This window comes from Elgaria multicarinata, chromosome 5, assembly GCF_023053635.1.
Source record: "Elgaria multicarinata webbii isolate HBS135686 ecotype San Diego chromosome 5, rElgMul1.1.pri, whole genome shotgun sequence".
NCBI lineage: Eukaryota > Metazoa > Chordata > Lepidosauria > Squamata > Anguidae > Elgaria > Elgaria multicarinata.
This window is the reverse complement of record NC_086175.1, coordinates 110,548,085-110,570,620: the sequence shown is the minus strand read 5'-3', so window position 1 is coordinate 110,570,620 and position 22,536 is coordinate 110,548,085. Positions and strand designations below refer to the sequence as shown.

Here is a 22,536-nt window from a genome sequence, read left to right as displayed (position 1 = left end):
ATCCCCTGTGTGTCACCTAGATGAACAGGTTTGACCCCTGGACGATCCAGGGATAAACCTTAGGTCTAGCTACGGCCTTCATCTGCGAAGCACCTCTTTTCTGTGCTTTACACCTGCCTTCTATATTCCTGCTATGTTATTACAAGAGTGGGCAATTTGAGGCCCTCCAGATGTTATTTGACTGCAACACCCATCAGCCCTAGCCAGCATAGTCCATGGTGAGGTGCATTCCAGCAACATCTGGAGGGTTACAAGCTGCCCACCCGTTAAAACAACACAACTGTTTGCCAACTCTGATTAACCATCATCATGAGCATGTGCAGTTTTGCATTATAAATTTACTGCACCACTACCATCACGTGTAGGATTGCAGCTTGAATAAGATCCGTAGGTGACAGCTCTACAGATAAGAGGGTTGTATCCAGTGTCGATCCTCCTTAGAGTAGACCCGTTGAAATGAATGGGGCTCAAGTTAGACAAACGCTGGAAACAACCCATTGGCTGAGTTCGGACCACACGCTAATCAAACGCGGGTGGGGGTGGGGGGGGAGGTAATAGGAACAAAATGGAAATATACTGTATTTTTTGTATTTGTGCTTTTAACCTGTTGGTTGTTTTATTATGGTTTTAATTTTTGTGAACCGCCCAGAGAGCTTCGGCTATTGGGCGGTATAAAAATGTAATAAATAAATACATAAATAAATAAACAAACAGCCGTTGATTAGCCTGTCGTCCGAACTCAGCCAGGGCGTGTGCGTGAAAAATAAAGCAACCTCCGCGTACTTTGCGTATGTAGTAATATTTGTAACGTGTGAAGGGCTGCCCCGGGGATTGGGAGCGGAGCTCTGGCACCAGCAGCCCCAACGAAAGCGCGGCGGCGGGAAGAAGGCGGCGCTTCCGCCTGCCTTCCCGAGAAGCCTCCGCCCCCTTCCCGGGGTCCTCGCGAGCGGCTGTTTGCACTTGTCGCGAGCTCTGCCTTCGATTTGCTCTTGCGTCGCGGGCAGGAAGACATGGAGGAGGCCGGCGCCTGAGAAGAAGAGCCAAGGCGAACGACCCACCAACCGAGGCCCCCGCCATGGCGGAGGATTCGGAGCTAGAAAGGTGAGGCTGGCAGGCGGGAAGGGGCGCGCAAGGGAGGCGGAAGGTTACTCGTTGAATAGAGGTGCTGGTCGTGAGGCCCCTGAAGAGGCCGCAACGGCTCGCTCTGCGCAGCCCTTCTGCAGTTGGTCGCCCGCCCTTGGCCCACCGGTGCCCGTAACGTCGAATTATATGGACGGGGGGTGGGGAGGGGAGGGGAGGGGAGGGGTGGGGTGGAGGGACATACACACGACACGACGGTGATCCCTAAGGCGACATTTCATAACGCATAAAATGGTGTCCCCGCCTTACAGGCTGACAGTGCAATCCTACACATGTCTATTAGGAAGTAAAACTCATTGCGTTTAATAGGGTTTACTCTCAGCTCTGTGTGTTTATAGGGTTGCGGTCTGAAGCAGGTTCGTAGGCCTTCTGACGCAATTGAGGTCTGGCGGAACAAACTTGGGCAGGCCCTTGAGGGAGCTTTGACTGCAGGATTAAGATCTTGCATTTTATTCCCTCCCTCTTCTAGCAGTAAGTGACGTAAGACTCAAAGTTGGAGTAAAACTCATAACACAAGATGAGCCATGCTGGATTAGACCAAGGTCTGTTGCCCGTGGGGAAACCCACAAGGAGGACACCAGTGCAACGGTATCCTCCCATGTTCCCCAGGAACTGGTGGTGTAGGTAGGCATGCCTCATCTGATACTGAAGGTAGCATATAGCTCCCAAGACTAGTAGTCATATACAACCTTATCCTCCATAAATTTGGCTAACCCCCTTTTAAAGCCATCCAAATTGGTGGCCATCACTACATCTTCTGGTAGCTAATTTCATATTTTAGCTATGAAGAAGTGTGAAGAAGTTCTTTTATCTGACCAACAGGGCTAACATCCCCCCCACAGGGCTAACATCTTCACCTTGTGGGGAAGAAGGAGCTGTTGGTTTGCCCCTCCATTGGGAGATGAGAGGACGGAGCAGGGCCTTCCCACCAGCCTAAGCAGTCTCCTTAATTTCTTTTTATTTTCTCCCTCTTCCCTCCCCATACACTTTTCCTTGTGTGACATGTCTTTTTTTAGAATGTAAGCCTGAGGGTAGGTACTGTCTTCTTTATTGATACATTGTAAGCCACTCCGAGAGCCTTTTGGCTGAGGTGCGGGATAAAAATACTCTAAATAAATAAATACATCTCCCACCAATCAGCTTCCAAGATGAGCTTCCAGCTTCCTGGATTCTAGTATAATCTGAGAGGAAGAAAACAGGTTCCCCACCTATGTTTGTACACCTCTGTCACCAAGGTCATCTATTATTGTTGCTTGACTACTTTCCATTAGTAATGCCTAAAGGGCTAAAGAGGCCGAGGTCACCCATATTTTAGTTACTTTCCCTGAAGAAATATCACAACAGTTCAGTTTTTTTGTGTGGGGAGGCATCTTCAATTGAACTCAGTAGGAACTATGCATGTCTAAGAAATAAATCACATTGAATTCAGTGGGAGTTATTCCCTGTAAGGAGGTACATGAGCACAGCATTAGCATGGTAGTATTTGGTTCTTTTCAGCAGAATCCTATGCATATTTATTCCAAAGTAAATCCATTGAGCTTAATGGATCTTGCTTCCACATGTGTCCTTAAGACTGGAACCTTTGTACCTTGCAATGACACTTGGTGTACACTATGTACAGTTCTGGTTTCTGCACCTCAAAAAGGATATTGTAGAGCTGGAAAAGTTGCAGAGGACAACAACAACAACAATAATAATAATAGAAAGTAGCCGTGTTGGTCATAAGAAAAATTCCAAAAGTCATTTTAAAAAAATCATTTTATTTAAAATTATTTTTAGGCTGCCTTTGAGGGTAAAATCCTGTCAAGATAAGAGTAATACAAAAATATACTAAAACAAGTAGGCATTAAATAAGTATACAATAAAATGCTATAAAGGCACCATAGAAACAGGTAACGGCAATAAAACCTGCAGCCCACAGATTATAAAAAGGCCAGTGAAAACAGGTAGATTTAAAGAATTTCCTGAAGACCTGCAAAGAAGGGGCATGACGAACCTCTGATGGAAGCTGATTCCAGAGTTGTGGGGCCACCACTGAAAAAGGTTCTCTCCCTTGTATTGCCTTTGGTGGCTGGCATGTGAGAAGGACCTCTATTGATGGGCTCAGAGCATGAGCAGGCTGTTATATGAGAAGGCGGTCTTTCAGTTAACTTGTACCCAAACTATTGAAGGCTTTCAAGGTTAAACCCTGCACTTGGGTTTGGAAATTGCACTGGCAAGCCATGCAGATGGTGCAGTATCGATATATTCTGTATTTATTTCTTACCCGCCTCTCCCTTTGGATTGAGGCGGGGAACAACATAGAATATAAAAATATTATAAAATACATAAAACTGATTAAAACATATAAAACTAATATATTGTTAAAATAACAGCCAGACTTCTTAAAATTCTAATACGTTTATTTGTGTTTTGGATTGGCACACTATAAAGACAATGGTTGATAGGTGCTGAGAAGAATTTGAAATTACTTCTAAATCAGGAATGGCACATCTCAACAATGTGTCTTGGTGATGCAACCTTTAGGACCAGTTCTTATGTTGAATAAGAGCAGTAATGTATTGACTATGCCATATTGAAAACCTGGTAAGATTAAATTTGTTGTAATTCCAATCCCTTCGTTCACATTAGTGTCTGAGACAAATTTAATGTTTTCAAAATGTGTTTTCTATTCTATTGCTTTATTTTAGTTTTTATTAATTGTAACACACCCACACACCCAGGCCCCAGCATTCTGCACCAACTGAAGTTTCTGAACTGTCTGATGGCTACACATAGAGTGTATTACAGTAGCCAAGTCTACATATCACCAGAGCATGAACGCCCGAGGCAAGATCTTCCTTCTCCAGATAGGGTTGCAGTTGACGTACCAGCCTAAGCTGGTAAAAAAGTACTCCTTGCCACTGCCACCACCTGAACTTCCCCAGTTAGCATAGAGTCAAGTAATACACCCAAACTGTGCACTTGATGCTTCAGGGAGAGTGCAACTCCAACTAAGACTAGATGCATTTCTCTGTCCAAATTGTTTAGTTTCTTTACTCCAGTACCCCCATCTTGTCTGGATTAAATATCACGTTGTTTGCCCTCATCCATCCCAAAACTACTTCCAGACACTGATTCAGGCATTCAGCAAGTATAATGTAATACCTTTATTTGGCCACCTCAAATCACAAAAATGTGAAAGCTTTTGACATCTTCAGATCTCTTAATCAGGCAAGATGTTACAAGAAACAGGTTGAGGGTGGTGGTGGTGGTGGGAATAGAAGGAGTGGGGAAAAGGCTGACTAGATGTTGTAGTCAAGATGTCTGCATAGAGTCTTAAGATGATATCGAGCAGAAGGGTTTACTGACATTCAAACGGCTCTGCCAGGTGAGGTGATAGTTTCAGTGCCCCCCTAGGGCCACTGGGAAGGAGAAAGTAGCAGACAACTGTAGTTCCCATTTTTGAAAATATAAAATCCAGCTGTTAACTCAAAACTTTCCCCATCCTGGGTGAACCAGGCATGTTCCTGGGTTGGTAGAAAACAAAAGTAGAGATCAATTGGGCAGCCTTTATATTACCAATTTATTTCTAGACAGCTGTTTCTTGGGCCATCGGAAGCACAGTTCTGCTGGGATTTCCAGGTTGGTGGGGGCAGTGAGCAGGGGGTGCACAAACATGCTGGGTCATGTGTTGCCCAGTCCTGCCGTAGAGGATCTAAGATGGCAAAAGAGACTCAAGCGGAAGTATTTAGTACCAATAGATGAATGCTTCATAGAATCAGAACTGCACGAGATAGGGTTTCCGAAAAGTTTAGCATTCCCTTCAGGATATTGTGCAGCAACCAATAGGGGCCATTTGTTTCAGGACTGGTAGGTAGGCAAGCCAATGGTTCCGTAGCAGTTCTCCTAGGGAAAAGGGCTGTGAGCAGCTCAACCTGCACTGAGTGAGGATTTATTTATTTATTTTATTGTAGTTTTGTCATACCCAATAACAAATGTTCTCTGAGGAATGCCAGAGTTCAGGTTTTGGAAATAGGCCAGCAGTGCTGCTAAACTATCAGTTTGATTTACTCACTTCAGAGCCTCAAAATACTAGCTTTTGATTCAGAATTCTCCTATGGGAAGGAAGAGAGAAATTCCAAGCATAGCCCTGCTCCTTAACTTCTCCTGGCAGCAGAACCATAAGCGGCTTCACCTCACGAAAGTCCCTGAGATCTTCACAATACCACCCTGCCCTTCTCACTTTACCATGTGGGAATGCTTGGTCAAAAAACTTGCAAGAACGGTCAAATTATTTAAGAACCTTTAAATCCAAAGAGTTCTGTACTTCAGCAAGTATGATTCAGCAAGTAGAACAACTGATAACAAATTGGCAACCCAAAATGTATGTAAGTAAGTGCAGATTGGACAAAAGCTTTCTAATTATACTTATAATTCAGCGGGGCTAAATTAGCAGTGAGTTCATGGGATGTTCATAAACATTTTTAATCTCCAGAAAAGATGGCAAAGGTTAGAATCTTGGCAGACAAGTCAGTTTGGCTTTGAAATACCTCACACTGGGCCTAGCAACAGGAGGAGATTCTTGAACATGCAGGGAGGTTAACTCCTGGGGAGATACAGAAACTAATTGGTAAGAAGTCCCGCAGCAGGACATCTGAGAAAAGAGGGGAAAGTAATCAGTGGGCTGAGAAACAGAAGTCTTCAAGGAGGAAGATGGTGGATTGATTTAAATCAGCAAGGAGAAAAGATTGATTTAAATCAGGTTTCTCAATGATATTTCATGTATTTCCTAAACCAAGGTACAAATTTGTAAATGGTTAATTTACATCTAAATGTAAATTTAGATTTACATCTAAATTTACATCTAAATAGAGTATTATTTGCACGATTGTTTCATTTTTACAACTAAGCCTTACATCTATTTATCACACTGTATACGTTTGCACACTTCATGTTTTTTTTAAACTATACTGGTTATGTCTTTAAAATATTCCCAAATAAGGTCTTATGACCAGCAGCCATGACTGGTCATAAGGTTAAATATTGCTTTAGGTTAAATATGGGAATATAAGAACCTGCAGAGCTGACAATTTTATCTTGTCTTCTTCATTACAGTATTGCTCCTTTTTGCTTCTTTCTACCTTTGCCTAGCCCCACCCTCACAAAAACAAGCTGGAAAACAAAATTAAATATCCATGACTGATGGATCAAAGTAAGGTCTGATCTGGGCAAGCTAGAGCAATTTATTTTCATGAGGTTGTCTATGTTTGGTAGTAGAGTGTACATATTCATATTTGAGGAATGATCAAATAGTTATTTCTTTTACATTGAAAAACCTCCTTTAGCTCAACATATCTGGTAGATGGCATTGATTCATTTTAGTGGTTAACTATAGGCTAACATGCTTATATTCAGAGGGTAGGATCCAGATTTACATGTGTGCAACTGGGCTGGTTTGAGCGGAATTCCCTGCCTCTTCCTCACAACAGTTCCTCCAGCCCCACGAAAATGCTACACAGAGGGTTGGAGAACCCTGCTGAACAGGATAAGCTCTCTGTGTTTGTGTGTGTGTGTTTTGGGGTGGAGGGTTGATTCTCAACAATTGGATGGAGGCACCTGTCTTTCAGGGTGGATAAAAATCTAGCGTTTTTAAAAAATGGATTTTTAAAAAATCAAATACCACATTTTTCTTAAAGAATACCTTGGTTAGTATTACAAAATCTGGTTTGCATCCAGGATCTGCTTTCTGTGGAGCAGTGCTCTACTGTCCACAGAAAGCAGATCCTGGATGCAACCCAGATTATGTAATACTAACCAAGGTATTCTTTAAGAAAAACGTGGTATTTCATTTTTTTAAAATCCATTTTTTTAAAAAGCTAGATTTTTATCCACCCTGAAAGACAGGTGAATGAGAAGGACACTTGAGGAAAAGATGGTTTGAGAAGACAGTAATTTGAAGAAACGAGATGCCATTAAGAAAATTTTGTTCAATCCCTTAAAGAAAGAGCTCAGACAGGGCCTAGTAACAGGTGCAATTGTTTATTTGTATTTAAGGGGTGGGAAAGGAGTGCAAAGCAGCCAGGAAGTGTCACGGCTATGAATTTGGCTGGAAGAAATTCCAAAGATAGGAAAGATGTACAACAAAATAGGCAATGGCAGGATGACCGAATGAAAAGGAGGACAGGGCTCCTTTATCGTTAACACTGTCATAGAAAAGGGGATTTCAACAAGTGTCATTTGTATGCATGCAGCACATGGTGAAATTCCCTCTTCATCACAACAATTGAAGCTGCAGGAGCCCTGCTGTAGTGACCAAATATAAAAGAGGGCAGGGCTCCTGCAGTTTTAACTGTTGTGATGAAGAGGGAATTTCATCAGGTGCTGCATGCATACAAATGACACCTGCTGAAATTTGATACATGACCCTGTGGTGTTACACCCCACAATGTATGTCTAGGATTTGTAAGTCTATTGTGTTTAGCATGTTGATCTGAGTGGGTGGAGATTGAATATCTTAGGAGTGGGGAGGAGGATATATAAGGGAATGACTGAGATGATAGGGTGTGGGTGTGTTTTTAAAGGACTTTGGTTCGAGGGAGAATTAGAGGATCAGGGTAAAGAGGGCTATCTGTTGAGTGTAGTATGCAGATAGTCAGTTAGTGTATATTAAAAAAATCCTGATAATAAAGAAAGTTCAAAAGTGAAGGTGTGAGAGAAAGGAAAGCGTGTATGAGAAGAGAGAAAGGATTGGATGAGAAGTTTTAACAAGGGTCTGAAAAGTTTTATTATGAAACAAAGTTTGTGAACATTGAAATAAATTTTTATTCAGTTTGTTGTACTACCACAAAAATCCCACGTGTCTCCTTGGCATTTATCATCTGCAGTTATATACATATAACACCCATTCTGACATTAATTCACTATTAGCACATATAATTCACAGCACATATTTATTTATTTATTTATTACATTTCTATACCGCCCAATAGCAGGAGCTCTCTGGGCGGTTCACAAAAATTAAAACCATTCAAAGTATAAAACAACAGTATAAAACCATAATATAAAATACAACCAGATAAAAACAGCAGCAATGCAAAATTACAAATTTAAAACACCATGTTAACATGTATTTATAGATTGTTAAAATGTTGGGAGAATAAAAAGGTCTTCACCTGGTGTCTAAAAGCATATAATGTAGGTGCCAAGCGAACCTCCTTAGGGAGCTCATTCCACAGCCGGGGTGCCACAACAGAGAAGGCCCTGTTATAAAATGTATAAACATTTTATTCCTGAAATTATTCCTGTTCAACCCCTTTCTCCACATAGTTTGTAGAAAGGTGGTGTTTGTCCCTCACCTCAGGCTCATAAAGTGGTGGCGCTTAGCATGAGCAGGGAGTGTGCAAGGACAGGCCTGTTGTAAAGAGCCTGTGTCGTGGCACAGGGCCCGTTCCTCCTTTTCATATGGTCACCCTAGGCAATGGGTTGAAAGCAGGAACAGGTGATGTTGGAGGGCGGAGTTAATGAGATCACAGACAAAATAGAAAATGTGGCTAAAGGGGGGAAAAGATCTCACAGCAGAACAGCTTGCTATTGGCAGAAAGGAAGCCTGTCTCTGCTATGATCTATTTAGAGTCTGGAGGATCTATTGGCTAGGGAGGCCAAAGAGGTTTAGAGGCTGAAGTGCTGTATTTCACATGGATTTCAACAAATTTAGCTAACACATTTAGCTGCAGTTCTCTGGTCCTGTAGGATTTTATATTGTGGAGACTTCAGCTGTCATCTTGTAATCTAAATTTGCAGGCTCTTAAGGGAGATAAGAGGTCATGACAGGTGCGCATGTAGATGAAGTTCATATTTCTCCATAAAATGTCACTGAACCATTGAAGCTTGAAGTGAGGAAATTTTCTCTCTACATTGGTAATTTCAGTGCATTAACACCTATATGAATTCCTAGATAATTACACTGAAGACAGCACACATCACTGATCTGTGGTAAAAAAAAACCCCACCTTTATGCAGACATGGTGTCAGGAGTGCCTACATTCTTCGCAGATTGCTAGGTTATCCTAATTAGGGCGCAGTCCTATACATGTTCTTCCCCCCTCTTTTGTCATAAATCGTGTTTTGATAAACTGACTTTTATCAAAAAGAAAAACGAGTAAGCCGTATCTTCTGTGCCTGTCAAGTGATTCATTAGATTGAGACTGTTAAAGATAAAAATGAGTAATTGAGGTTGCATAAATATATTAGGGATGGGTCAATAGTTTGCCCTAGCTTTCTTTTTCATGAACAACTGATAAGTGTGTCTATATTCTAAAAACACTGGAAAATTGGTCAACTTAAATCCTTTTCTCTTCTCTAATATTTAGGAAGGCAGTGGAAGAACTTCTAACAGAAGCCAAGCGTGGAAAAACCAGAGCAGAAACTATGGGGGCTATGGGCTGGTGAGTTCTTTAAGAGTACATACTATGCATGTTTAGCATGTCTGGCTGGCAAATGCTGGGAGTGGTAGGACTTTTTTCTGTCTAAAAATATGCATAGGATTGTATCCTAAGCTAACCAAAGGTAGTGTTTTTATAAAATATAAATTGATTAAAAAAACAGATGCTAAGGCTGCAAACCTGAACACACTTATTAATAGGTAAACCCCACTAGACACTGGGAATTATTTCAAATTAAGCATGTGTAAGATTTGACTGTACGTCTACCATTAATGAATTAAATCAGGCTTGCAAAACCTCTTTCAGCCTGATGGCCGAAAATGCCAGCAGTCTTGAGCTTAAAGTTCTTACTCTCAGTAAGTAAGGCATTTCAACCATTTTACAGTGGAGGAATGGAGGTGTTTCAATTAGGGTGACTATGAAAAGGAGGACAGGGTTCCTGTTTCTGTAACAGTTGTGTAGAAAAGAGAATTTCAGCAGGTGTCATTTGTATGCATGCAGCAATTCCCTCTTCATCACAACAGTTAAAGCTGCACAAGCTATATTAGAGTACAAAAGAGGGCAGCGCTCCTGCAGCTTTAACTCTTGTGATGAGGAGGGCATTTCACCAGGTGCTGCATGCATAGAAATGACGCCTGCTGAAATTCTCTTTTCTATATAACTGTTAAAGATACAGGAGCCCTGTCTTCCTTTTCATATGGTCACCCTGTTTCAGTGTTTTAGAATGGAGGGGAAAATGCACAAAAGTCAGGAAACCAACCAACAATCAGTGGTTGGGGGAAAGGTGGTGGGTCAGGGCAAGGGTGTGTGGCTATCTGGGGAACCCCACAGGGCTAGATTGAGACCCCAAGAGGGTTGGATTTGGCCCCAGACCTGAGGTTATCCACCCCTGAATTAAATGATTACCTTTTGTTGATTTGGCCACCATCGTGTATGGGAATTCCATTGAAAACAATGGGAATTGATTTTACATAATTGCTCTGATAGAGCAATCTGTAACTTGTCTGAAAGCTATGACGCTTACAGTCCATTATGTTCAGTATTTACCTATACATAATATGTAAACGTTTTGGCACATTTCTGGCTAAATATTCCTGCAGTATGTTTCTGTACTTCTGAAACAAGTGCTACAACTAGGGGTGCATCAGGATTCCATTGCTTGTTCCCAAAGGTGCCTGACTTCACTGCTTCCCCTTTAACATTGCCCTAACCCAAGCAGTTATCTTTTGAGACAGGGGAAGGCAGCAACAGCACACTGAGGGTCCCAGCAAAGCTTGTTTCCCCACCAGAGATTATGGGACTGGTAGCCCCATCCCCGGTGTGGAAACACACTCTGCTAGGGCCTCTGGCACTGCAGAGGCCTAGCAGAGTAACTATACCCTTGGAGAAGGTAAAGGTAGAGTAGATATATAAAATAAAAATAAATAAAGGTGGCTTTGTTCACAGGTTCAAAGAGAGCAGGGCATGAGTTGCCTCAGAACTTGTCAAATCCTTGCAACTTCTCTAACAGCAACAGTGAGACTGAACTTCAAAATCTGGTCTCGAATATCTGGTAACCTCTTAATACTGTGGAACATGCAGGACACCTTAATGCAGCCATTTCACAATACTGCTGTCATTAATCCTTCCGTCTAAAACTGCTTTGAGTATTTATTTATTTATTTTTATACCGCCCAATACCCGAATCTCTCTGGGCGGTTCACACAAATTCCTAATCAAGGCCCTGAGTTTTCAGCACTCCTAAACATTTAGCTCTGTGAATGATTATTTTACTACTTGAACACACATCCTTATGAAGGTGTAACGTTCTGTCAAGTCATTGGTTCATCTTGTCTAGTCAGCTTTGACTGTCATTGGATCATAGATGACTTTCCCAGCCGTTTTTCAGCTGAAGATGCCGGGAATGAACTGAGACCTTCTGCGTGCAAAGAATGTGTGTTACCAATGACCTGTGGCCTTTCCCCTATTTTAAAGAGCAAGGTCTCCCTCCATCTCCATAGTACTCAAGCAACAGGAGTACTTGTGGTGCCCTTTACCAAGGAAGGGGAGTGGCAAATGTCAGCAAGACTTCCTTCCCCACCCACCACCATTACTCTTCAATTCTTTAATATTTTGAACTGTCTTGGGATATGCAAAAGGAGGAGGGGATACGTTTAAAATAATAACTTTTGCCTATTGACATCATATATTAATAAGAACATAAGAAGTGCCATGCTGGATCAGACCAAGGGTCCATCTAGTCCAGCACTGTGTTCACACAGTGGCCAACCAGCCATCGGCCAGGGACCAACAAAGCAGGACATGGTGCAACAGCACCTTCCCACCCATGTTCTCCAGCAACTGGAGCACACAGGCTTACTGCCTCGAATACTGGAGATAGCACACAACCATCAGGGCTAGTAGCCATTGATAGCCTTTGCCTCCAGGAATTTATCCAACCCCCTTTTAAAGCCATCCAAATTGGTGGCCATCACTACATCTTGTGGTAGTGAGTTCCATAATTTAACTATGCGCTGTGTGAAGAAGTACTTCCTTTTATTTGTCCTTGATCTCCCACCAGTCAGCTTCATGGGATGACCCCTGGTTCTGGTATTTTGAGAGAGGGAGAAAAATGTCTCCCTATCCACATTCTCCATACCATGCATAATTTTGTACACCTCTGTCATGTCTCCCTTTAGCCTCCTTTTTTCCAAGCTAATAATCACCCCATGATAGTTTTAATAGCACTTGCTAAGAACGAACAAGTAGCTATTTATTTCGAAAAACTATAGCTATAGTTTTGTCTATTTTTAACTTCTCATTTTTTAGCATTGTGTCTGTAGTTGTACTGAACTGAAATGGATTGTAGACACATGTTAGACTGTGCAGTAGTTCAAGAATCAAACAGTTGAATCATGCCAGCTCTGTGATTATAAGAGAGGCAGAGCTGGGTTAGTCTACTACAGCAGAAACAAGAGTCTTGTTGACCCCCTTAAAGGCTAACAGATTTATTGTGGCATAAACTTTTACTTGCTAGAGCCCACTGTTGGATGGGTGACTATAATGACTTTTGTGTGGACGTCAAAAAAGTCATCATGTTGTCTAACTTATATAGTTTTAATAGAGAAATTTGACTATTTGATCTTTGTTTTCAAGCCTGGGATAAAAGGCACATGTCTTGACTATTTCTTTTCTGTACTCCAAGTCTACACTAGGTGGCATACAAGGAAAGCCCAAAGCATGCAAGGTTGAGCTATTTGGTTTAGGTATTCACAGTATTTGTTTTTGTCTGTTTTAGATATTGATGTTGTTACTTTCTAATGTCTATGCAGGATGAAGTGCCCTCTGGCCAGCACAAATAAACGATTTCTTATTAATACTATTAAGAACACATTGCAGTCCCCAAAAGAGCAAGACCAGGGACAGAATCATCAGGAAGACAATGAGGAATCTGAGCCAACTCAGAGCAGGGAAGAAACCAAACCAAAGAGACACAGATCACATCCTTACAAACCTAGCTTTCGGTCTAGGAGAAGAGTCAGTTCTTCTCCTCCGAGGCACCGGAACAGGAACCAGAACGCGAAGGACAAGTATGAAAAGCGATCAAACAAGTGAAGAAAAAATACATGCAATTCCAAACCAAGAATATAATTAAACACTAGACTGTGGGAACTGTTTGTTTGTCTTCGAATAGAGAGTATTGTTCAGTACAGATGTCTGTGTTGGTAACAGGTTTTTAGAGGCAAGCAAAGTACTTCTTGTGAACTTTCTTTGAGGAGTTCTTGTGTATTTCTTTTCTTTTCCCCGCACCCTGCCGCCACACCACCCCCAGTTCTACCCCTTTCCAATTAAACTCATTTCCTTCCTTTGGATAGTTGTAACATTTTTGTGCTTAGCACAAGTCTTTTGGAAACGTTTACCTTTTGGATTAGTATACATGAATGTGTATTCTGTACACTATTTAATTTGTTTCTAAACGTCTTCAAAGAAGCTTTTCAGACCCTCTTTGCTTTTAAAATGTTTTGTTGCATAGGTACAGAAAACCTGATTTGCTTTTTTTGGGCTACATGTAGTACAAATGTACTAAGTTTATAATCTGAAAAGTGCTTATGTATTTGAATATTACAGATTACTTTGTTTAACTAGTACAGATTATTTTAATGTTTATTGATAAACTTGTAAGAGACATCTGCCCTGATTGAGTGACTCTGGTGTCTTGTACACATGTAGAACTCTGCATGAGCAATAGCTGCCCAGTCACTTCAAATGTTGGAGAACGCACCAGGCAAAGTACAGAATATTTTCCAACAATGAAATGAATGATGGGAGTCCCATTTTGACCGCGAGTTTTGTGTGTGCATAACTGTTCCCTGGATCTAAAGGTGGCTTTCGTTGTTTTGCATCAGTCCATTTAATTGATAATGTATGAATCATCAGTAAATAAATGCAACTATTTATTGACTCTCCTCTGTTGAGACATAATGAGGAACATGGCTTCAGAAGAGTCAGAAATAAATTGCTGAGTACTTAAATTGCAAAACAGTACAGGAAATTGCCACTTAAATTCTGATCACTATTTTATTATAGTTGTATTGGTCATTTTTCTTATTTTCTGATGTTAATTCATCTTTGTCATTTCTCTATTCTTTAAAAATATCAACATGGATGTCCTTAGACAAAGTTATTTGGATGAATGTATGGTTTAGCTGTTTTCAACCTTGGGTGGTTTTCCTGAGTTAACATTAAACTGTGTTACTAAAAATGTGTCATGTATTTTTTCCCTTAAATGTGAATAAAATTACATCATTTGGGGAGAGTGACATATAATCAAAGAAAAGTGGATATATTTTCAGTTATTGTGTGTCAAGTGCAGGTACTGTTCTGCCTCAACATACATTATGCTGCATGTCTATCCAGTCAGCTAAATTCACATCCATTCAACAATATCATGTAAATCAGTGTTTAAATTTATTAATAATGTAACTTGAACAGTAAATCACTAATATACTCAGGGAATCAAATACTTAACTGTAGGAAAGGATAAATGGAAGGTTGAACCAGATTGAGGTAAAAGATGGGATGGATTAGGTGCTGCTGAAAATGCCAAAAGAGTAAGGCCAGGGACAGACCTTCTTTCTGAGGAAAAGTAGAATAAGCAGAGAGTAATTCTACCTAGGAACAACCAGTGAATGTACAATAACAGACAGGCCAAATCAGCTGATGACAGATTTACAGTGGAGAAAATAGAAGTTGTTTTATTACTATTTTAATAATTCTACAACTTGTCAAAAGCACTTCCTTAGTTGTGGTTTCCAGTTAAGTCATGGGAAGGGGGACTGGCAATGATTCCATTTAAATTTGAAAAAAAGCCTGCTAAATATCTTTCCATTAAGACAAAATATATTTTTACAATTCTAGACTCTGTGCAAAAATATCTGTTGAAAGTCTGGTTTTTGTTTTGCTTCATTGTAGTTACTTTGCAAAACTAATTTTTGCATAATTGTACATTAATCTTCACAAAAGCCATGAGTTTCACAAAAGTGGCCATGAGTTATTTTTCTTGAAAGTCATAATTAAAAAAAAATCCTTGAAGAATTGAAGGTAAAACCCACTTCTACCATAAATATATTAATGCAAACTAGCTAACAAAAATATGTAAATATTTTTAGATCAATGGAATAATTGAGCCTCTTTAAACCTTAATATGGTTATTTAACTTCGTTGGCATCCCTGTGGGATATGATTATCCATTTTTAAGTCTGGTGCAGACTTAAAATTCTAACAGTGGTTGAACTTTCTCCTTGTTATCTTGTCAGCTCACTAGCTTTCAGGGCTCTCAGGTTTGTCTGATTCCGAACTTTACAGAATTGGGATATCTCCCTGTTAAAACAAGTTTTAGGCATTCATTGAGCGTTCATGTGCAAATGGGGGATCCTATAGTACACATAGTGTTGTGCATGTCATTTTGCACAAGTTCCAGGCCCCATTGAAACATTTCCACGTGAAGGAACTCTATGCGCTCATTGGTTCAGAACAAAGCTTTCAAAAATTCTTTAGTAGGATTCACTAGAAAGAAGAGCCTATGGAATTGGCTTGCTTACAATGCTGGTTTGCTATCCCAATAGGATAGGCTACTCTATAAGTTATCAGTTTAATCTATTTAGTTGGTTTTTTTTATCAAACTAATATTGGAGTATATGGATGACATGTGCATGTATATTTTTAAATATGCAGGTTGAGTTGTATATATGAACTCCAGTATCAGAGTCAGTAAGGATATATACACTAGTTGCTGGGAAACATGGCTGGAAGGGTGCTGTTGCACCTGTGTCCTGCTTGAGGGTTCCTGGTCAACGGCTAGTTGGCCACATTGTGATCACAGTGCTGGACTAGACGGACCCTTGGTCTGATCCAGCATGGCTCTTCTTATGTTCTTAACTGAGTATGTTTACAAATATATAAGCTGAACATGGAGGGGGGGGTTGACACGCAAGCATACAGACATATAGAGCTACACTTTAAATCAGCAGTAGTTTCCACAAAACAAAACAGTATGCCCTTTTAGCCCCCTAAGGCTCCTTGCTGGCTAGATGCAAGCCCTCTGTCTTCTCCCTCCACTAATGGCTACAATCAAATTTCCAATTGTATTGTCTGCCAACCATCCTTTTCCTTTCTAGTACGGATGTGCATCAGATTTGGCAGAACCCCGAGCTGAATTTGGCTCCTTCAGACCATTTCTGGTTCTTCCCAGAGCAAAGGGATTCCCTCTGAATTGAGCAGAACCGACATTAGACCCTCCATGAAGCTTTGTTTGCGATATGGCTTTGGAAAGGTTGACAGTGTTCCGCTTTGCCTCTACCTAACATTTTCTTGTGTTTTCGTAAATAAAACAAATGTTACAACATCACCTTTGATCTTCAGTGCTCTCTTATTTAATAGAAACCAACCTGGGTAGTGTACACAGAAGCAGGCAGAATGCAATTAACAATCCATACATTGAGTTTGTAATCCACTATTGAGGGCTTTGCTAGACCAGGGTTTAGCCCGCGCTGATACCTGGGCTCGCCCCTGTGTGTCCAGATAACGCACAGGGGATCCCGGGTTCAGGCAGGGGTCAACCCTCCCTTGCTCCGGGTTAACGGGCTCCACTTTTGGCCTGGTATTTCCGCAGTCCCGGGCTGAGCCTGGGACTGCGGAAGGTCTAGCCCATTCTGTGCCTTTTCCCGGCTACGTGGCTTACTCGTGCGTAGCTGGGAGAAGCCACACATGGGGCGGGGGAGAGATCGCAGCCGGGGGGGAGATCGGGTGGGGTGGGGTGGGGAGATCAGGGGCAGGGGGAGCAAGGAAACCTTTTTAAAAAAACAAAAACAAAAAACTTACCTTTGGGGCTCCTGCGCACCCGGCCCTTTAAAAAAAAAAAATTAAAAAATGGTGGACGCGACGGGGCTTTCCTTTAGCCCATTGCGTCTGATGTGTGGATTAGAGTGACAGCCCATGCTTGTTGCAGCACAGGCTCGCCCCTCCACATGACCGGATTTTAAGGTAGGTCTAACAAAGCCGTAGTCATAGAAGATTGTTGATTATGACTGTGTGTTTTGCAATAGGGACTAAATTGGTCATGGAAGCATGTGGATTGTAGTTTTGCATACACTGAAACTTTAGCGCTTGGCAATGTGGATTAAGTGGCATTATTATCCCCAAAGGTAAATGTGCAGAACCAAATGACCGTTGTATGAAAGACAGACCCAGCTGCCTTGGAAATGGAAGATGCTATTAAAGGTAAAGTATCTTCATCAAGTTGCCATTTGTCGTTCCCCTCCCGCTGCTCCCATTACAAATATATTTCATTTATTTCTTCTTCTCCACGGATTTGTATTTAGGGAAAGAGCAGAAAGGGGGTGAGGGTAGAATAGAGAAAGGGGACAGTCATAGAATATCGTTCCTTTTTCTATTTTCCAGGATGTCAAACAGAAACTTGAGGCAGGTGGTTGGATTCACAGACTCCTTTTAGAAGGGAATATATATCTGTCCGAGGAATACACTGGTTAAGGAACCGGGGGGTGGGTGGGGTGGGGGTCTGTCGGCGAAACCCTGACAACATCAGCTGCTTTGCTAGCAGAAAGGCAAGCTAATCATGGCAACTTTTTTTGCAGGAGACGTGCAGCTGTCAAAGCAATAAGGTAAATGAGTCTTCGCAGTGGAACTCTTTAAATGGGAGAGACTGAACTATAGAACCATCGTCCTCTTCCTTGGTAATGCACCGTTTGGGGCCTGACTGGGTGGTCTTAAGTCCATTGCCACAGTAGTTATGAGGGTTGATACCAATCAAGGCCTCCGCAGCTGAGACCCCCAGTGACCTGCCTCGGCGGCTTCCCCCCCCCTCTCCGCAGGCCCCCCGATTCGCTCATTTGTGTGTGGGATGCTTTTTCTGCCACTCTATTTATGGGATTACATAAATGAGCCATTAAAAATGTAAATCTTCAGAACAGTTGGATAAGAAAGATTTAAACAATCAAACGCGGGGCAGTACAGTACAAGAAACTGCCCCCGAACCAGCCGGGGCTGTGTGCTGCCGCATTGTGGCTATGGGGACAATGGGAGGTTAAGGGAGAGAGTACAAGACGAAGTGGGGGGAAAGCAAACTATCTCGCCATTGTAGCTGTCACTGGCACCAAGGGAAAGATTAGGATTTGGTGGTTTCCCCCCTCACACACCCCTTTTCTTTTCTTTTTAAAAGCGTGTTAGGACAATAATGATGAACTATTATAAGTGACAAAGGAGGAGCATCCCATAACCCTCCACACAGTGCAGGTGTCAAGACAATCAAGCTTAAACACAGAACTGAGTTGAAAAAAATGAAGATTATTCCATCCCCCCACAAAGTGTTTAACTCTTTAGTATCTCTTGCAAGCTACCGACACCCCATCCCCAGAGGCCCAACGTAAGCACAGCTATTTCAAGGCTGCCGTTCTCTCTCTCTTCCCCCCGCCCCACTCTGTGGTTCCCATAAACTTCATTTTGCTGAACCTTTCGAGGTGACCCTCGACTTCCAAACACGTTATACGGATTGGTTTCAGTGGTGCAGACTCTTAAGCAATGGGTAAGGTCTAGATGTAGTGTTGAGTCCCATTGAAATCAATGAGGCTTAATTGAGTTGCGAGTCACTTAGGTCCCATTGATTTCAATGCATCTACACCAGGGATAGGCAACCTTTTGGGGTTGGTGGGTTCTACTCTAATCTTGACTTAAGTCTGGATCCAATGTAAGGTCAAAGTGGTGTGCAACAAGGAACATAAATTGTTTGATTATCTGGTAAAAGGTCTGATTATATGTTTTGTTTTGTTTTCAGGTATCTAAAGTGCAAAATAACTGTATTAAAAAGAAGAGATTACACTGTTCCTTGCAATGGTCCTACTAGATCATAGGAAATAAAATATTATATATTTGCAACATTCAATATAAATTTATGTATACTTCAGCCTCCTCCAAGCACAAAGCTGAGATTGTCTTTGTCGGTCTGCCTGTCTATCTCTGGGTTGGAGCCAAGGGTGCCCTTTCATGGACATTTTCAGAAGGACCCTTCTCTTTGTGGAATGGGCTCAAATTCAGCTATGGTTTCCACGAATGAAAGGGCAGGAGGAGATTTTCACCAACTACCTCTTTCTCCCTGCAGCCTCCCATTCCGCCTCCCATGCTGTTCCAGAGAGTTCCCCAACCCTTCAGAACCCATTTCTGGGGAATACAGGGGGGTAGGATGAGCCAAGTCCCAAGAATCCTCCATTTCATGAAGAGAACTGCCATCTCTCTCTCTCTCTCTGGGCCAGAGTCAAGGGTAGCCATGATCAGGCACTTGCTGAGGGCCCATACCCCAGCAGGGGTCCACTGACAAGACCCCTGCAAGACCAGTTGCTCCTTCTCTTGACCATTGCAGCCTGTTTCTTCACCTTCTTCTTGTTCTGGCTCAGACAATGGTGGTGGTGAGAGGCAGGAACAGTAGATGCCACTGTCTACAAGCTGACTGGCTCTCTACCTGGCAAGCAAGCAAGAGGTAGTAAAAATGGGAAAGAGGAGTAGTAGTAACAGCAGCTGGTGACAATGGTGGCAAGAAGGTAGACTCACAGAGGGAGATGGCCCAATTTAGGTGTCTTGCATAAGGACCTGCACAAACCTGAAATATAGATAAAACTAAATGTGTCTCTCCTCAAAGGAGATTCATTCTCTCTTTCTCTCTCTCTCTCTCTCTCTCTCTCTCTCTCTCTCTCTCTCTCTCTCTCTCTCTCTCTCTCATTAAACATATATTTCACCTTCCTGACCAATAAGGGCCCTCAAGGTGGCTTATATAATAATTACAATTAAAAACCTTCAAAGAGCAATATGAAAACTAACCAACAATAAAAGCCAATTTTGAATATCTAGCAAAGTGACAAGTAGCATGAGTGAAAACACTGTTCAGCCAGTGAACTGTGAATACATGTGACTGTATGATAGGCTAGGGTAGGAGGCATATTGTACAGTCATATGTTTTACCATATCACCCATTCCCAGTTTAGAACATAAGAACATAAGAGCAGCCGTGCTGGAACATACCAAAGGCCTATCTAGTTCAGCACTGGCCGACCAAATAATTCTGAAGCCACCTTGATGCCATGGTGGTTATAGCAGATCCTAGTGAAGTATCTGATGTCCCACCTAGCCTTGTTGTGTGGGGTCAATTTTAGGGATGTGCTCCACTCTGATTAGAAGCGTAGAAGCAGAAGCGAATTGGCCTGCTCCACCTTGCCCAGAGGCGGAGTAGAAGCAGACCGGGGACCCCTAGAAGCAAGGCGAAGAGAAGCACCCATTTTTGGAGCGCTTCTCTTTCCGCGGACTGAACCGATCACCATTTTGAAACATTTCGCCCATAGGATTGCATTGTGGAAAAGAAAAGGGGATAACTGTGTTGTTTTTGAAGCTATCTTTCTGAAACTTCTTGTGCTTAGAGAGTCATGGCTGGGGGTCATTTTGAGCCTACTTTCAGCTCTCTGCGTGGTGCGGTTCGCTTGCTAGAATTTTTTAAAAAGTAGAGTAAAGGCGGGAAAAAGATTACCTTTTCGATTGCTGAGGGGCAGAGTCAACTCCCGGTCATGATTACATGATCCCAAAGTTGGAGGAGGGGATAGGCAAAATGGGTAACTTGGGATTCTGGGAACTTCTCTTTCTTAGTCTGAACGGACTTTTCCCAGTGTTTTTTAAAACAGTAGCCCCACCAAATGCACAAACACAACCTGAAATCATATACTAAGCCAATAATAAGAGAGAGAAACACAGCACTGTTACCCACCCTAACTTTGGGGAACAACTGAAAAGATGTGGTGCAAGGGGATGAGCTCCCCTAGGGCATGTGGACGTGCCCTCACTCTCTCCTGTACTTGGAGGGCCATCAGAGCCCTCCAAAGAGAGTAACCCGGTGGAGCAACGCCTATCATGAGTTGAAGTGAGAGCTTTGCTTCTTAAAAGACTGGTTCTTAGACAGGACCAGTTAAATTGGCCGATGATTCCCCATCTGGGCAGGTCCACCACCACCCTTATTACTGGTAAAAGACAGATATAGCCTTTTTAAAAAAAGTTCTTCTTGTTGTTTATTCAGCAACACTGCTGCTTTTAATTCCACCTCTCCTTTGTTTATTTATTTATTTATTTATTTATTCCATTTTATATGCATTACTGGCTTATCCTTGGCTCACATCCTTATGCCCCCAGAAATGTCTGCTGCTTGCCTGCCTTCCCTCCCTCCTCCCCTGCCCGCCTCGCAGCGATGGTTTGTGTCTGGCTTTGACTCAGGGGAGAAGTCCTTCCTGCGCTCACTTAGAGTTTTGGAAGTTCCAAATCCATTTTTCAAGTGTGGAAGAAGATTCATAGGTTTATCTCTATGCCCCAATTCATGGCATGTTGGGATTTCCTTTGAAATGGCCCCATTGAGCTGTCTGCAGGTTTAAGCCCCGCCAAAAATCAGGGGATGATGGGATTGCCTTGTACCTTGGCATGATTGTGGGTCTAGATGGCATCTGTGAGTGTGCCCACTTCCCTTTTTTTATCTGTCCAAATGTCAGAGAACAGTCCACGTCTGCAAATGGGGTGCTCGATTTTCATAAATTCCCCAAAAATCAGGGGATGATGGGACTGCCTTGAGTCTGGGTGTGCATGTGTATCCCTGGATAAGCTATCATGGTGGTAAGTTTGAGGTTTTTAACGTGCACATTGACGGAGCTATTGAAAGGGGTGTGAATGGGGTGCCCGATTTTCATAAATTCCCCCAAAATCAGGGAGGTGTCATGGTGCCAAACTTGAGGTTTTTAACTTTAATGGAAAAAAGTTGTATACTTTTTTAGCTTAATGCAAGCCTATGGGGGGGGGGGGAACGGAGCTCCGATCCGGATCCGGAGCTCCGCAGCGGAGTGGAGCAGACATAGGCGCAGCAGGGGCAGAGCGAAGCGGCCCAATCCGCAAATCACAGATCTGGAAGAGAAGCGGAGCGGGGAGTCCGTGCACACCCCTAGTCAATTTCACTTGATGCAACCTGATGGGGCTGGCCAAGATGCTTGCAGAACTGTGATCAACTACATGAATTCTGATCCCAGTCTCTTTTGGCTTATTAAACCTAGCCCACAGTATGTGATTGGATGGGTCCATGGTGTGGTTAATGCATCATTATGGAAGGGAGTGGTGCCTGCTGTCTAGTTGTGTGACTGCTCTTGAAAAAACAAAACAACCTGGACCCAATGGTTTGTGAAAGCTACCAACCAGTAGGGGTGTGCAAAGTGGGTCTTCTCCACCTTGAAATTTGAGCCAGAGCTCCGTTGATTCTCTGCCCCGATTTCAGAGTGGCTCCGCTTACTCTGCCTCATTGGATTACCTGTCAGAGAACGACCCATTTTCAGATAACCGCTCTAGTCAATGGAAATTAATCAAATGCTTACAGCTCCCTTATTTTTAAAGATAAAGAGATGAAACTTGG

General features: G+C 42.3%; 1 protein-coding gene across 1 annotated transcript; it reads left to right on the top strand.

Moving 5' to 3' along the window:
* Nucleotides 1-938: 938 nt before the first annotated feature.
* POLR1D (RNA polymerase I and III subunit D) lies at nucleotides 939-14,004 on the top strand. The gene is made up of 3 exons (XM_063127009.1): nucleotides 939-1,101; nucleotides 9,492-9,566; nucleotides 12,875-14,004. The coding sequence occupies exons 1-3, from the start codon at nucleotides 1,076-1,078 to the stop codon at nucleotides 13,155-13,157; spliced, it is 384 nt and encodes a 127-aa protein (XP_062983079.1). The 5' UTR covers nucleotides 939-1,075; the 3' UTR covers nucleotides 13,158-14,004.
* The last annotated feature ends 8,532 nt before the right edge of the window (nucleotides 14,005-22,536 follow it).

Bases quoted from the DNA above. Each gene is read 5' to 3' on its own strand.
- POLR1D (XM_063127009.1), top strand. From the start codon at position 1,076: ATGGCGGAGGATTCGGAGCTAGAAAG. The intron at 1,102-9,491 runs GTGAGGCTGGCA...TCTAATATTTAG, and splicing joins GAGGATTCGGAGCTAGAAAG to GAAGGCAGTGGAAGAACTTC. The intron at 9,567-12,874 runs GTGAGTTCTTTA...ATGTCTATGCAG, and splicing joins ACTATGGGGGCTATGGGCTG to GATGAAGTGCCCTCTGGCCA.